The sequence below is a fragment of the Plectropomus leopardus genome, chromosome 8 (assembly GCF_008729295.1).
Source record: "Plectropomus leopardus isolate mb chromosome 8, YSFRI_Pleo_2.0, whole genome shotgun sequence".
In the NCBI taxonomy this organism is placed as follows: domain Eukaryota; kingdom Metazoa; phylum Chordata; class Actinopteri; order Perciformes; family Serranidae; genus Plectropomus; species Plectropomus leopardus.
Window position 1 is genome coordinate 27,618,842 of NC_056470.1, and position 16,012 is coordinate 27,634,853.

Consider the following 16,012-nt stretch of genomic DNA (forward strand, 5'->3'; position numbering starts at 1 on the left):
CTTGATGGTTACATAGATTAAGAGTTACAAACTTGTATACATGTCACACAGATGTTTTTCATTATAAACTGTCAGTATCACAACGTACACATTAAAAGAGTAGTGCAAAGAATAGTTAACATTAAGGCTGGTTTGTCAGATAATAGTGCTGCAGTGTGAAAACGGCACATATGAACACAATCCCTTGTAATCTGAGGGATCAACTTTTGAAAAACTTCTCTTGCCATGTGGCCATCATTCTGCACTCACTGATGCCTTCATATAGCTTTGTGTTATCACTCCACCTTGCAATGATTTAATCTGAGAAATAGGGCTGGATATCATTGAAAGAATTATGATACCAGTTCCCTTAGAGTGATACTGATAACAATTGAGTACTTCATTTGATAGCTTTGTTTTCTCCATTTGACATCTATCAGGTGAATGAAAGCATTCAGTTGTGTAAAATGCCACCAGCTGCCACAGGATGCAGTGTAGCCATACCTTTTGAATGTTTTGGTGGCATCTTAGCAAACAAATCTGCCAACTGCGTCAAATTCACTGCACTGGACTTCACCGAACTGCTGACTGTATGGTTTTTAGCTGCTGCATTAAATTGAAAACACCTGTCATAACTGAGTGTAAGCAAAACCATTTTTTTTCTTTTAAATGTTTTAGTCCCCTCTCTAAATTTAGTTTTTTTTACCGGTCTGTCAATGCAGCGCAGGCAGAGCTCTCCATGAGAAAACTTTTAGACCCACCACAATAAAAAGTGTCACTTTCACTGCGTGATTTTGTTCTGATCCGTCCGTGCTCAGAGTTGGGACAAATTTTAATTATATTTTCTTTAAACTGTTTAAAAAAAAAAAGACCAATAAATCTACTTTGTACCTGCGCCCTTAATGAACGATCCAGCTCCAAAAATAGAAAATCTATTTGGGGTGGCAGATGTTTTAATCGTGGTGGGTCGCCACAATTAAATCAATGCAATGCATAGGTATCAGCTACAGATACCCGGCCCTACTGAGACGCAAACTTATATCAGAGCTGGATACTTCATTCTGTTCTGCAGAGTTGCCCTGATACTGTATATGGCATCTTGTCCTAACAAAAAATATCCATGAGCAGTTTGTATACAAAAACACACAAAAAAACAACTGCAATCACAGTTTAGTGCACATTTTCAATAAAATTTGGAATGTTGTAAATCTACTGTTTTCTGAAACTGATTGTGATATATAGCTTTTAAATGTGAAAAACTGTACTGTGTTCTTGGGGACCAAACTCATGGATATATAATAAAACACCAGATCCAAAGATGGCTCCTTTTCAATCCAATGGAACTGCTCACTGGGCACATATATTAATAAATATTTTAGCTTCTCCCACTTGGCTTATAAACTTCACATTGTGATGAAGATTTTTAAGTAGCTTTTCTCAGCTCAAGGAAATATATCTATAATATCTAGATGGATCATAATTTCAAAAAAAGTGTCATAGTTCACTTTGCAGTTCAAGGTATTCTATTAACAGTTTTACAGATGCCCTCCTTTACATTTGTGGTCTATTTGGGGGATGCTTTTTGGGACATGGGGGGGGGGGATTTTTCACTGCAGTACTGTGAGTAGCCACTGGAAAAAACTCAATGCTGAACTGCGTTCCTGACCATATTGACTATTTGGTACTAAAAACAATTCACCTCACTGCAAAGACATGAGGCTCAGTGAGAATAGTGGATAAATAACCCAGCAGAGTAGCTGTGAGTACATCCAACCCGTTTTGGGGCCAGTTGCTGAATTAACCTACATATAAACATAACAAAGAATAAATATCCGCACAATGGGGTACTTCAGTGTTTTTACTCTCTCTACTCTCTACCCATCCAATGATGGGTTGTAATAATAATTATATTTAAAAGCTTAGTGTGTAGGATTAAGTGGCATCTATTGATGTGTTGCTGAACTGAAACTCATCCCTTGTACCATGTGTGTCGGGGAACTACGGAATCAACGCAAAAATGCAAATGGCCTTATCTAGAGCCAAAAACTGATTCGTCTGTTCTGGGCAATAAATACCCTGAACTCCTCCACACACTATATTTTTGTTGATTAGTTCATATGGTCTTTCGGGGTGCTTTTAATTTAAACTAAACTTTCATTATTTAGAATAGCATTTCAGTTTCACTCATGTTAAGAAAAATATTATACTTTTCAGTTCTGCTGTGCTTTACATCTCGTGACCCTTGGACAGTTTGTCTTCTCACGGTGAACATTTGGGAGTTCATTTGCAGCATTTCGAATATACCGTTTCATAATGTAAACATACACTATTCATAGATTTTTACCTTAAGAAACTTTCTTTTATCAAGTAAAATGACCAGCGTATATGGAGGAAAATAAGACATGGAGCAATTTTTTAAAAAAGAAGGTGCAATTCTGCAATCTCAGGCAGGCAGCAGGTATTAAATGAATCCCTCAGAGCTATGTTACCATCGCTGGACAAATCTCGACACTGCTGTCGGTAACACGAATCCCATACCATCCTGCCCAGAACTTTGTGTCTTTACCTCCGTGGGTAAAGCGGATGTATCTCACTCCTGGTCCGTAGTTCTGGAACACGTGGGTTATCTGAAATACACAAACCGGTAAGTTAAGAGTCATCATTAAAGCTTTGTGCGTCCTCTGGACTTCCCCGTATTAATTAACTCTTAATCATACCTGATTCCATTTCTGATCGTTCCACTGCTCAAAGTAAATAGTCTCAGGGGCAAACTTCTGGACGGGCATCTTTTTTTGATTCAGCAACTCTACGCAGATCTCATATTCGCTGCCACAATCCCATCGTGGTGCGAACCTGACACAACACAGACGCAAAAGCATGTGCATATAGATCAGGGGTCAGCGATTAGGTTCAACCAGTAGTCGTCCAGCTTTTTCAGTGCTGTTATTGTTGGGCCAAAAATAAAGCCTCATCAGAAACACATTCCTTTTTGTCTCCAATATGTTTTGTTTGTCTTTTAGAATTAGCTTATAAGTTACAGTTACAAATATTAGACGCTAAGTCTGCTGTTTGCCTATCACTGCACTTGTTGCACATTTGGTTTGATTTTATTTAAGCAAAGTTTTAAAATATGGAACTGGTTAAAGGTTTTAGATGCAATTTTGACGAATCTTTTTAGGACCACCACCAGCAAAATAACTGACTAACTATATCGTCTGTTTTTTCAGACTTCCCTTAATCAATACTCATTGAAACACAGAAGACCACCAGAGGGTCTCTCTCTTTGATCATCTACTTCCATCACTGCCATCGTCATCTACATTATTGTTATTTAAAAAACATCTGAACAGGACTCTAATTTGCAAAGACTCATACACATCATTGATTAATTTGGAAACCACCTCACTTTGTAAATATAAACTTTTTGACATTTGTTCATTTTTATCAACTTTGTATTACTGCTTAGTCATGAAATTGATGATGAAACTTTTTTTTCCTGTCTTTTCTATACATGTGTATGTGCAGATAAACAAACAGATAATAATGGAAAACAACAATAATCTGGATTGTTATTGTGAATGACTCAATTTGCCATCAATTTAAGAATTTATTAGAGTTTTGAAAGTATTTAATGTGTCATTTTCTCACCAATCGGATATTTTGATGTCTGGCTGGAAGTCATCCATAAACGATGGGTTGTAACCTTCCTCCTCCAAGTTAATCAGCTGCGACTTCCTGCACAAGCTGTAAGAAGAAAAAAAACAGATAGGGCTTTTGCTTTTATACAACAGAAATGTACCATATCATATATGTGTTCGGTATGACTGCTGGTGAATACTCACAAGTACGAAGTCACAAAGTTCTTCTGCACTGTCACATTTGGGTGTGGCTCCATCAGGTCTTCTACTTTCCATTTATCACCACCATTCTCCAAAATCTGCCAGTTCTTCATTTTATCTATAGAAACACGAGGGGGAGGGTTATGAGACCACTATTTTTGTAAATCTAAATTGTTGTTCAAAATAATCATTTTTATACCAATTAGTCATCCTATGCTACACTGATTTTGTGAAAAATACTTTTTCATGCATGCCTCCATAGAGAACAATGAATCCAAAATTTGAGAAAAATCTTCATGAATTACAATCATAGACGACCAAGTTTAACAGCAAAACTATATCAAAACATCTCTTCGACTTGTATGCTCAGTACTTTAAAAAAATGCATTTTTGCATAAAATTTTCTATTCGAAACACTTCAACATACGATTTATTTCTGCTTGTGCGCTCCATTGAGCAGAGTTCAAGCATACTACTCATAAGTGGAAGTGTTTTAAATAGTGAGGTGTGTGTGTTTGGAAAGTACTGAGCATACAACTGGATATATCAGACTTGGATTATACTGCACAAGTTGTGTGAGAGTTTCTACACTGATGTTTTGATAAGGTTTTGCTGTTGTTCAACATGGACCCAATTTTTACTTCAATTTATCACAAATTTTCTCCTTTTTCATATTCCATGGAGGCATGCCACAAAAGCTAAAATTTCTTTACAAATTCAGCATAACACGAGGTGAGTTACTGACATACAAATGGTCATTTTGTGGTTGAAATATTTCTCTAATATAAAAAAATAAGCACAACTGTGGATTCTTACGTTCTCCTCTTGGATTCTTGAGAAGATTTCTTCTCTTTGTGCAAAAGAAGTAAAACAATCTCCAGTCTTTGGGTATTTTGGAAGCATTGCTGAGGCGATATCCTTCTCTTCTACATCTCTCTTTCCACAGAGACTCGCTGTCAGCCACTTCTTTCCACTGATGACACACTGACCGACAAACGCGCACCACCTGATAGGGAGGAAGATTCAGGAAGATCTCCTCTAAGATCTCCAGAGGAACAGAGAAAAACTGAAAAGAAAACAGAGAGGACACAGATTAGGTCAAACTCTGGATAATCTGTTCAGTTTTCAAACTTTGTACCAATGCCGATTACTGTTGACATTATCACAGCTTTTAAAGTTACCTTTATGACTATTTTTCATTCAAAAGATGTTAAAAAAACATAAAGCTGATAAAAAAACATCCCATTCTGACTTTTAATACTGCTCAGTTTTGGGCTTTGTTTCGTTTTCATTTTCGAATTATGAGGGTTTTTTTTTTTTTTTTTTTTTTTTAGGGACTTGAGAGGGGAGGGGGTGTTGCAAAACACGGGAGGCACTTCGAATAATTTTTAAGTTATGTTTTTTGATTTGGCTTAGAGGAGGGACATTCAATGTTAAATGGTCATATTTTCTTTTTTTAGTTTAACCCTACAACGTGCAAGTGGGTTTCAGAGGGATGCTTTCTAGAAAAATATCCAATATATATATTATCTTACCCTTCTGCTAAATTAAACCAAAATTAAAAGTCTAGCTTCATAAAGACACACGGCCACATCCAGCTAATGAAGTTGATCATTTTATAAGTTTATAAGCAAACAAACAAACAGTTGATGCCAGATTTTACAAACCGTTAAATTTTACTTTAGTGGTCAAAAAGTATAATGGTGGGGAAAGTATTTAGATCCTTTCCCTGAGTGAAAGTACTACTAACACTATGTGAAAATACTTTGTTACTATTAAAACAGCACTGAAAATGTTACTTTAAAAACAAGTGAGTAGCTATATATGGGAAAACGTACTTGGAAAGTAAAAGTAGCCGAAATATCTAAATAATAATAATAATAATAATAATAATAATAATAAGTAGAAGAAAAATAAGAAGAAGAAAGAAAAAGTCAACCACCACTGCAACTGCAAATTAGTCTAAACAAATGAGAAAATGACTCAAACATTTATTTAAGAAAATAGTTGCCAATTAATTCACAGTCAGTCTGCAAAGTAATAGACTAATGCTTTCAGCTGTACTATAAACTGCTGGATAGTTAAATGTATAAAAAAACACAACACTTTTAACTTGTGTTTTTTATGCAAAACAATTAATTTGTAAAGTACCTAGTTATGCTGTTAGATATATGGCATGAGGTAAAAAAAAAATGTATTTTCCTGTGAAATGTATAAGCAGCATAAAAAACCTAGACTTAAGTAAAGTACAAAAACATCAAATTCATACTCAAGTAAAGCACGTAAGCAAATGCACTTATTTCCATTACATACCACTGGAAAAGCATAAAACAGAGCACCTAATGTGTGTGTGTAAAACGTTTAGCCTGCATGGTCTAAATTCAAAGTCTTACTTGTTCAAATTCCAGTTTGCAACAAGTAACAGCTTGTTGCAATCAAAGGTCACTCAAAATAGGCCACTTGTTGTGGCTGCAAGCTCTCTCAGCAGTCACATGGTGTTGAGAATAATGCAAAACTCTTACATTTTCCTGGGAAATCGATGATTCCTGTTTTGCAGCTTTAGACGAGCTTGAGGCTGAAGCAGAGCTGTGAGTTGCACCCATGGCTGCTCTCCTCTTCATGCCTGGGACAGACCCACGACTTTACGACTTTACAGCCAAATAAACTCTGTCTCTAAACACCTGTCGACGGAGACACTCCTGTGTTTGAAGGTTTATATAGCCGCAATGTGACGTATGTGGACACAGTTATTTATATCCGACAACACCCAACACGAAAGTGCAGTTCGGGGTACACACTCTTGATAAACTATCAAATGAAAGTAGCTTCGATGTTTTTCATAGCCCTAAGTTTAGCAAATGACCCCAGAAAGGGTCTAAAATGACATGTACTTTCGGTTATACTTGTGTCACAGAAATCCCCAAGAAGACATGACTGATGGTATCCTATTCGCTGATAAAGGAGGCGCTCGGTTTTGGTTTCCGGGATACTCCAGCTGGAGGATAGATGAACAGTAGGAGCTAGCCGCTAAAAATAAAGCAGTAAAAAGCAGCTTGGACTCAGTAGCTTTTAATATTAGAGAACGACAATTCACGTACTTTTTTCATGTACGCCAAACACAGAAAAACGGGAAGCGTCGGTTTTGTTGCTAACTCCGCCCGTCCCGGTATGTTTTGGTGTACGCCAGGTACAGTAAACAGTGAACTGTCATGAGTCACTCCTGCCATGGATCATGTCCATGGATTCTGAGGAAGTCCTGCACGAAAACTTCCGGTGTGTGTCACCCATGTGGGCGGGCCAAGTGCACGGGCCCTGGGTAAACCCTTGAAAAATTTGGAGCGACATCAGTTTTCTTTGGCTGCTTTATGCAGTGATGCAATTTCTTTTAAATCATCGAAAAAGGCGATGAGCAACTTATATCCCACAAATTGCAAGAAATTAATAGATTCAGCACTTTTTTTTAAAAAGCTAGGGGAAATATATTTATAAATATCACAATTACATACCTAGAATTATTTACATAATTATTATGTTTGTTTCCTAAGTCTGATTTGCCCTGTTTATTTGTTTTTTATGATTTATTTTATTTTATTTGCTGTTGTTGTTTTGTTTGGGGGAAATTTCTTAGAAAAAATGAGCATATATTTTATAAAAATCATAATTACATATTTAAAATTATGTTACATAATTATTATGGGGGGGGGGGGGGGGTCTCTTGTTTGTCCTGTTTGTTGTTGCTGATTTTGTTGTGTTGTTGTTGATTTTTTAAACTAATTTTTCAGGCAATTTTCTGGTACTTTTTATTTTTAATTTCTTGCCATTTTTGGAGGGTAACTTCTTCTTTTGTGGCTCATCACCTTCTTTAATTGTTTTTTTGAAAAGAAATCATGCCAATATGCCTGGGTTTCCAATAGTTAAACCTGAACATCAACTAAAGCACAATAATAATAATAATAGTAATAATAATAATATTAGTAACAACAACAACAATAATGTGGGGTTTCTATTAAACATGCATTTTTGAATGAATGGAAAATATTTTTGGGGTAGGGGATCTAACTGCTGGAATAAAAAACTATTACTTTACATTTGCATTACAATCTGTTATTTGTAAGTTACAGATTTAACTTCTAAGCTGAGCCAAATGTTTTCACCATAATCTCTCAAAACATGCAAAATAAGGTGTTGAGGATGACAGGATAATATTTAGGGAGCAAGGATGGTGTGAATCCACTTCGAATTTAGTGTTACAATTTACAAGAAATGAACGGAGGTTCATGCGGGGTTGAGCTGCACCTTAAAAACTGACCTTTGTATTCTTCTGTGGTGCTGTAGTCCTTCAGTAGCCCAGCAGAGAGTACCATTCCTAGTGAGTAAGCCAACATTTGTGCAGCTCTTACATATATTGCAAGTATGTGAGAATGTGTCAGTGCAGTGGTGTTGTATTATTTGGGTATGTTTGTACTTTTGTAATGACTCTGACAATTGCCTTCATTTGTGTTCAATCAAGCCCTGATTACTGAGGAGGTGCACCTGTAGAGTGACCCGCATAGTGGGTGACTCATCATGCATGCATTATTTGCACTGAAGGAAGTCCAACATGGACTCTCTGCACTCTATTCACTTTTACATGTTTTTTTTATTGTTTGTACAGCCCGAGTATGTGGATAGAAGCATTTGAAAATCCAAACTCCAGACTGAATCTGTTCTCTTGGGCTGCACCACAAATGCGTGGACACTCAATTGACAGTAACTGTCTTTGGAGTTATAGCACAGTTTTCTCTCTGTTGGGATGGTTGTTTTTTGATAGACGTGCGCTACAGTGGCATGTCCAGACTTTTTTTTCAGGTTGGCCCAAGTGGGGCACTGACTTATGCAGGAGTGGTATGAAATATGGGTGCTACTGTGGGAACGTGCGTCAGCATAACTTTAATTTACAATTTATGTCTCCTCTACCCATACCTACTTTAATTACTAACAATGCAGTGTCTTACATTCCTGTTTATGGTTGAGTTTAAATGATGAATAGACCTACCAATCAGATTGACACCACACAAAAGTAAAGTAACGCTTCCTTACTTTATTACAGAAATTGTTCTTCCTAAAGTAAATAGTACAATAGCATGTTTAAAGTGCCAACACAATTAAAGTACAAAAATAAAATGAATAAGCCTGTGTGAACAAACAGTTTGATCAATTTATTTGAATGTAAAATAAGTCAAACCAGACACTACTCTTACACAATACTGCCTGTCAGGTTTAAGGCTGAATTGCACCTATAAACAATAATTCAGTCTACTCTTTAAACAGTTCAAGCTGGCTGGACACATAGCCAGTCATAATGGGGTGGTACCTGGGATGGCCAATCAGATTTCAGGGGTGGGCCATGCCACCCCAGGCCACTCCCTGGATACGCCCCTGGTAAGCTAATAAGTTTTAGGCAATGAAGGCCAACCAACACAAGCTATATTAGTTGCTTCACCCACAAAATGATCAGTCATGCAGTGTTTCCTTGAATTTGTGAAAAAAACCCAATTTGATTTATTGATTAATCAGGGGAACACATTTAACAGAAAAAACTATATCAAATCATCCATTTACAAAGTTTCAGCCATTTTAATGCAATATAATCCAAGTCCCATTTACCCAGTCATTTGCTCAATACATCCCAAACACATTTTTTTTGTTGCAAAAAAAACCTTACTTTTTCAAACTGAAAGTGAAGTGAAAGTGGAACTTATCTATACTCCCTTCACAGACAAACACCAATACTTGTTCTATAGTGAAAATGCATGCTGTTGAGCAGTCTTAACCGGTGCATGCTCGGGCACCTTGCTCTTCTGTGCTTGAAACTGTGTAAATGTGGTCTTAACCTGTTCGGTACGTAAGTATTACACTGTGCATTGTACTTGTATGATCATGCATGGGACAAATAAACTTGAAACTTGAAATGCATGTGTAGGAAAATGCAGAATAAATTAGACTTGGACTATTATTGGATATGGAGAGTTGTAAACAAATGTTTTAATATAATTTTGCTGTTGCTGAATGTGGACCCCAACCAATCAGTTAATCAATATGTTTGGCATTTTCTGCACAGGCATGTGAGAAAAGCAAAGTTTTCTTCACAAGTTTATGGTAACACTGCATGAGTAATTGATATACAAATGGTCGTTTTGTTGGTGATGTATTCCTTTAACTGGAATCAAACAAGAAAACAAGTTGTCTTGGAATCTTTGATTTTTATTCATTAAAGTTGTATTTCCTTTTTGACATAACAAAAACAATGATCAAGCATTATGTTAAATTCTAACTCTAACTTCAAACAGGCTACAGTATAATGACTGACTTGTTCACATAAATAAAGTTGTAAAAATACCGTAGCCCATACATTTTCAAAGCAGACACAGGACTGATCAACACAAAATAAAGGATTTTAACAAAGTACAACAGAACAGCTGTTCATTAAACCTGTCACATTACTGAGCAGGGCAAGGCAGCAGTGCAAAGAGGAAAATCCATAAAAAGACCATTAAAACAGTAAAAAGAAACAATAAAACGAAAGCAAAGCAAAAAGCAAACAAACTTGAAAACACACAGAAGGTTGACATGCCAAAAAACAGTGCTGCACTGTTAAACTTTCATAAAGAGGAATCCCTTTATAAACAGCCTGACAGAGTGTGAAACTTCTTTGACACTGACAACTTCCACTGTACAGAATATGCATTTCAGTAGCCAAGTTACTGCACTTCATTGTTACACTGATGCCTTCATACGACCTGCAATAACCTTTCAGTAAAGATGACCAAGAGGCAAACAACATCAGAGGCAAAGCTGCCTCAATGCACTGTCACTAACACTGAATACTGCCCTAACTAATTTCATGACCAGCTGTCATGCAATGTTACTAAAAGATACATAACCAAATAATTTCAGCTTAAATGTAAATGCAAACATATTGGTATGAAGCTCTCTTGAGAAGTGGATATACCCTTTAATACTCAATGCAATTCTTGTAGCACCAAGTGTGAGATCCTTTTTCCACCAAAATTAGCGCGTGTACCCAAGTTTTTAAACACTAGTAACAGTGGCGTGTTGAGACTTTTTTTTTACTCGGGTGGCCTAAGTGGGGCACTTACTTATAGAGGTGGTATGAAGTATGAGCCCTGCAGCAGGCACACGCGTCGGCATAGCTTTATACTGCCATTTTTGTCTCCACTACCTGTAACTACTTTAACAAACAAAACAGTGTCTTACATTCCTGTTTCTAGTTGAGTTTAAGACCAAATTGCATCTATAAACAAAAAAATTCATTGTACTCATCAAACAGTTCAAACTGACTGGGCAGATAGTCAGTCACAATAAGGTGGGGTAGCCAATAAGATTTCAGGGATTCAAGATTTCCGTGCCACCCCAGGCAACTTCCTAGACACAGCCCTGATGGGTAACCCATCTTTCCTATTACCAGTAGACAAGAGCTGTTGACATGGGTCTGCAGCAGAGGAGTGTGCCTTTCTCTCTCTTTCTCTGTGTGTGTGTGTGTTCTTTTTTTTTTTGGTGTGTCACAAAACAGGTTAGTCAACAGTGGAAAGCTGCATGGTGGCATGTGAAAACTTCACGGTGGTTACTTCTTTTTATAAATCTCTACCTTATTTAGTTTCTCTTTCAAAGTCGTTGCAGACTAATTTGGATGTTTGAGCACTGCTTGGGCGGAGTCGGACCGTATTTTGCGGTGGTGCATCTTTGCATCTCGCTGTAAGGGTGCTGAAATTAGCACATTCACTAGGGATTTTTATTCAGTTAATGCCGATTGAAGCTTGAGCCGATACATACTTGTGACTATACTGCAGGGTCATTTGATTCGGGTGTGAATGCCAATTATGACCTTTCCCACTGCATTAAAAAGACAGTGTTTTGTGCAGTTGGAAAGGGGCTTTAGTGTGCTCTGCTACTGTAAATGTGCATCATGTATTATGCAGATCAAGTATGTGCCGGAAAAATACGAAGAACTACAGCCATACACACCTCGACCTTTGAGTGACCTCATATATAAGCACAGAGTCAGACGTTTTTAATATATAAAGCTACATTGTTCTCATTAAACTCGTATAAAGTGTCACATAAATTAGGGATTACCGTATGCTGGTTTATTAGCCGAACATAAAAGAGACACTTTGCTTGCTGTGAACTCTTTTTACAGGAATTTCCACCACAGAGACATATTCTTTGTACATGTTAAATAACTGCAGATTGTATAAGGCAAATACAACTTAAAAGTGCAATTGAAGGCAAAGGCAGGAAGCAGGCACTAGATGAATCCCGATGTGTCCATGGCTGGACATATCTCTACACAGCTGTCAGTGAGGCGGATTCCATACCATCCTGCCCAGAACTGTGTGTCCTTACCTCCGTGGGTAAAACGGATGTATCTCACTCCTGGTCCATAGTTCTGGAATACATGGGTCATCTGAAAAATAAAAATAAGCTTTGTTTCTCCTCTAAACTTCATTATATTAATAAATAACTCGTACTCGTACTCATACCTGATTCCACTTCTCTTCGCTCCACTGCTGAAAGTAAACAGTCTCAGGCGCAAACGTCTGCACAGGCTTCTTCCTTTGATTCAACAACTCTACGCAGATCACGTATTTACTGCCACAATCTGTTCTTGGGGAATACCTGGAATAATACACAAAGACACACATATAAAGTACACACTGCCGTCAAATTTTTAAAATTTTTTTTAGTCATGCAGAGTGGAATTCAATTGTTAATACCATTTAAATCAATAATTTTGCAAACAGTTATTAAAAAAAAAACTCAGAGAAGTTAAAGTCACTTTAGTGGTTTATTAACCCTTTGAAACCTGAGCAAATTGGTTTCGTTTAAATTTGGGGAGAAGGCAAAGAGCAGGTTAACAAGATATGGCCTACAAATTAGTAAGAAATTATTAAAAAGTTACCAGAAAATAAGAAAAAAAAAGAAAAGTTAAAAAACAAACAAGAAATTAATTTGAAAACAAATAAAAGAAATTGAAAAAAAAGTGTCTTTTTGGTTACATAATTTAAATATTTTAGAACTTTTTTTTTTTTTTTTTACAATTTTCTCTATTCTTTTTAAATAATTCTCTAAAATCCCTAATTTAATATTTTTTTTGTTCATTTTCTTTAAACCCCTTACTAAATTCTTGCAGATGGTAGGACAAATCCCGCCAGTTATTATGTTTTTCAGTTTTGCCATGTGAAGCAGTTTAGGCTGCAGGTTTTTTTGAAAGGTGCTATATGAATAAAGTTGAGTTGAGGTGAGTTCAGCCTTTTTTTTGTCTTTACAGATTTCTACCCCTGCTTTGATTCTGTGTGTTCAATTTTCTGAATGATAACTTTCATTTTATCAGCATCAATAAATGAGAGTACTAATTGTGTGTTTTCCTTACCAGTCAGATATTCTGATATCCGGCTGGAAGTGATCCATAAATGATGGATTGTAACCTTCTTTCTCCAAATCGATCAGTTGCAACTTCCTGCACATGCTGAACAAAAAAAAACACATTTTAGCTGCTACATATGCATGAATGCAATAGTTTTTCTGCATGTACCCAGGTGAACACTCACCTGAAAGAGGTCACAAAGTTCTTCTGGACCGTCTCGTCTGGATGTGGTACTCTTAAATCATGTACAGCCCATGCATTACCACCATTCTCCAAAATTTGCCATCCGCTCAGGTTTTCTGTAAAAGCAAAAAGGATGGTGAGAAATCATGTTGTCGTGCTAATTTTCACTTTTTAAAAAATGGAATTGTTGTATGAAGTTCGCTCTGTGGCCTCTTACGTTCTCCTCTTGGATTTTTGAGAAGATTTCTTCTCTTTGTGCACAAGAAGTAAAATAACCTCCAGTCTTTGGGTATTTTGGAAGCATCGCGGAGGCGATATCCTTCTCTTCTACATCTCTCTTTCCACAGAGACTCACTGTCAGCCACTTCTTTCCACTGAAGGCACACTAACCGACAAACACGAACCACATGATGGGGAGGAAGATTCAGGAAGATCTCCTCAAGGATCTCCAGAGGAACGAGGAATATCTGAAAAAAAAAAAACCCAAAAGGACTCAGATAAGATCAAACTCCCTAAATCTGTTCAGTTTTCCTGAAAAGACTTTGGAGCAATGCCCCCGGATGCTTACATAATAATTTCATCTACAAGCCTATCCTTTCTGCTACTGAATAGGCACAAAATTTAACAAAAACACAAAGGGTAGGCAAAATTTTTTTTAAAAGTTTTAAAAAGTTAATGAAAAAACATACGTTTCCAAGCTGATTTTATTGCTGTTGGGGGTATTTATGCATTTCTTTTTGTTGAAAGTCAGTTTCTCCGCCATTGGAAGTTACCTGCTCGGGCACACCCGCCTTAAGTCTCTCATTCACATGCCTTAGGGGCGAGTAGATCCGGGTATTTTATACACAGAAAAATCGCTTTTTTGCTTCATGCGCCTGTAGAGTGGTGAAGAAATGAGTCCTAAAACACGGAAGTCGTTAGCCTCTTAGCACCCCCTCGTCTAAAAGTCTATCGGTTTTTTGAATGGGTATTCGGTAAAATGTCTTAAATAAGGTCTGTGGTTAACACAGGCTAAAGATATTGAGACGTTTTGTTCTGCAACATAAAATATGTCCACTTAAACCTGATGTTATGTATTATTAATGTTATTTATTATTATTTTTGAAGATCGCGGGCGCGCAAGGAATCTTGGGAAATGGAAGGCCGCAAAGGATAGTAGCGATGTTGCCTCCAAAAAGATGGAAAAGAAGGCCGCATTTGTGGGCTCCATAAGAAGGAGCCTTCAAATTGTGACCAAATTGAACGGTCTTCACACAGCTCTGTGATGTAATCGGCCTTCGAATGCAGCCTCCGAAGGATGCAGACCCTGAATTGGGACACAGCTATTGGAATTAATGAGGCCCCGCCCCCAAGACTGTATCCAGGCTTTCTTTAATACATCCATGGTCACACCCCAGCCACCTCCTTCCTCAAATAAATAAAGAACAGTCCCTTACACAAAAGTCTTATAGCACAGCCAAAAAAGCAGCTTTTGCGTTCAGTATTTCACTATAATGTTATTTCACTTTAATGTAAATGTTAGACTAAAATTGTAATTCACAGACACACAGGCTTCACTTCTAATCATGTGCAACATTTTTATATGTTGTTTTAAGAGTGGAGAATTGAACTCTTACCTTTAGAGGTGAAACTGTATCTACAGTCGGTGGCCGCTTCGGACGTTGACTTCGACTTTTATTCATAGTTTTCGTCTTTAAGGCTGGAGAGCTTTGCCACAGCTGTACGTATTTCAACCTTTAATTCAGGCCTGCCCTGTGCTGTTACTGCTTTATCTTATTTTCGCAAACGTCACACGACACGGAAGTGCAGTCCGGGACACCCGATAAGCTGCAGAGAGGATTGTTGTTAGTCAACACTTGAGAAAATATCTCATTTTTGTCTCGTTGGAGAAAAAGCATTTTCGTCTTCGGTTACATATTCTTCCTTCTGTCAGTTTCTCAAGGATGCGCTCGTTCTTCACTCCGACGTAAGATGCGTGGGCGGAGATAACCACCAAAACAAAGCAAGAGTTGATCACGTGCGATCACAAGCGGATATTTAAAAAACTTCAGATGCATTTACTCAGTGATCTGTCTGCAACCTAAAGCCTAAAGAGGGCCATATATATATATATATATATATATATATTTATAGTATTTTTGTTAACAGTGGGGCTGATGAAGAAGTTGTCAACCTGGATTTGCTTTTAAAAGAAGAGTCAAACATTGTTAAAATGTTTGGTATCAGGAAACATTTGGTCAGTGTGTCAGTCGTTTTGCAGGATCCACTTGTTATGATTCTTAAAGAGGCAAGGCTGCATTTTCACACACAGTAAAACAATCTTTGGTCTCGTAGTTTCAGTTAATCCTCCCATTTTCTGCCACACAAACTTGCAAAGTGACAGGATGTGAGAATTATGAACATTTCACACAGATGAGAAAAATAAGATTTATGATATTATGAATCTTTTCAAAACTACCCCGAATTACATTAGAGGCTGTGCTGTTTCACCTTTGACACTGGTGGATATTTATTTTTATCACCTTGCTGTTGGTACTCCACCACATTCATATAATTCACACATTTCAGTAGTTCTCTTTCCCAG

General features: G+C 37.2%; 2 protein-coding genes across 3 annotated transcripts; both read right to left on the reverse strand.

Moving 5' to 3' along the window:
• Nucleotides 1-68: 68 nt before the first annotated feature.
• Nucleotides 69-8,230, reverse strand: LOC121946631 (F-box only protein 6-like). Of its 2 annotated transcripts, none has more exons than XM_042491291.1 (7): nucleotides 8,128-8,230; nucleotides 6,341-6,441; nucleotides 4,635-4,884; nucleotides 3,822-3,936; nucleotides 3,628-3,723; nucleotides 2,697-2,832; nucleotides 69-2,606 (listed from the first exon to the last, which is right to left on the reverse strand). In XM_042491291.1, exons 1-7 carry the CDS (start codon nucleotides 8,201-8,203, stop codon nucleotides 2,460-2,462), a joined length of 921 nt encoding a protein of 306 aa, XP_042347225.1. In that variant the 5' UTR covers nucleotides 8,204-8,230; the 3' UTR covers nucleotides 69-2,459. The 2 variants fall into 2 exon arrangements, with proteins under 2 accessions (XP_042347225.1, XP_042347226.1); XM_042491292.1 differs by lacking the exon at nucleotides 8,128-8,230 and adding an exon at nucleotides 6,917-7,043 and having other exon boundaries at nucleotides 6,341-6,499.
• A 1,823-nt stretch (nucleotides 8,231-10,053) lies between these two features.
• On the reverse strand, nucleotides 10,054-15,376 carry LOC121946964 (F-box only protein 6-like). The gene is made up of 6 exons (XM_042491813.1): nucleotides 15,045-15,376; nucleotides 13,646-13,895; nucleotides 13,430-13,544; nucleotides 13,252-13,347; nucleotides 12,362-12,497; nucleotides 10,054-12,285 (listed from the first exon to the last, which is right to left on the reverse strand). Exons 1-6 carry the CDS (start codon nucleotides 15,108-15,110, stop codon nucleotides 12,127-12,129), a joined length of 822 nt encoding a protein of 273 aa, XP_042347747.1. The 5' UTR covers nucleotides 15,111-15,376; the 3' UTR covers nucleotides 10,054-12,126.
• Nucleotides 15,377-16,012: the final 636 nt, after the last annotated feature.

Coding starts and splice junctions, on each gene's coding strand:
- LOC121946631 (XM_042491291.1), bottom strand. CDS start 8,203: ATGTTGGCTTACTCACTAGGAATGGTACTCTCTGCTGGGCTACTGAAG. Junction 6,442..8,127: donor CACCACAGAAGAATACAAAG/GTCAGTTTTTAA, acceptor GGTCTGTCCCAG/GCATGAAGAGGAGAGCAGCC. Junction 2,833..3,627: donor GACATCAAAATATCCGATTG/GTGAGAAAATGA, acceptor GTGTTGTGTCAG/GTTCGCACCACGATGGGATT.
- LOC121946964 (XM_042491813.1), bottom strand. CDS start 15,110: ATGAATAAAAGTCGAAGTCAACGTCCGAAGCGGCCACCGACTGTAGAT. Junction 12,498..13,251: donor GATATCAGAATATCTGACTG/GTAAGGAAAACA, acceptor GTATTATTCCAG/GTATTCCCCAAGAACAGATT. Junction 12,286..12,361: donor GCGAAGAGAAGTGGAATCAG/GTATGAGTACGA, acceptor TTTATTTTTCAG/ATGACCCATGTATTCCAGAA.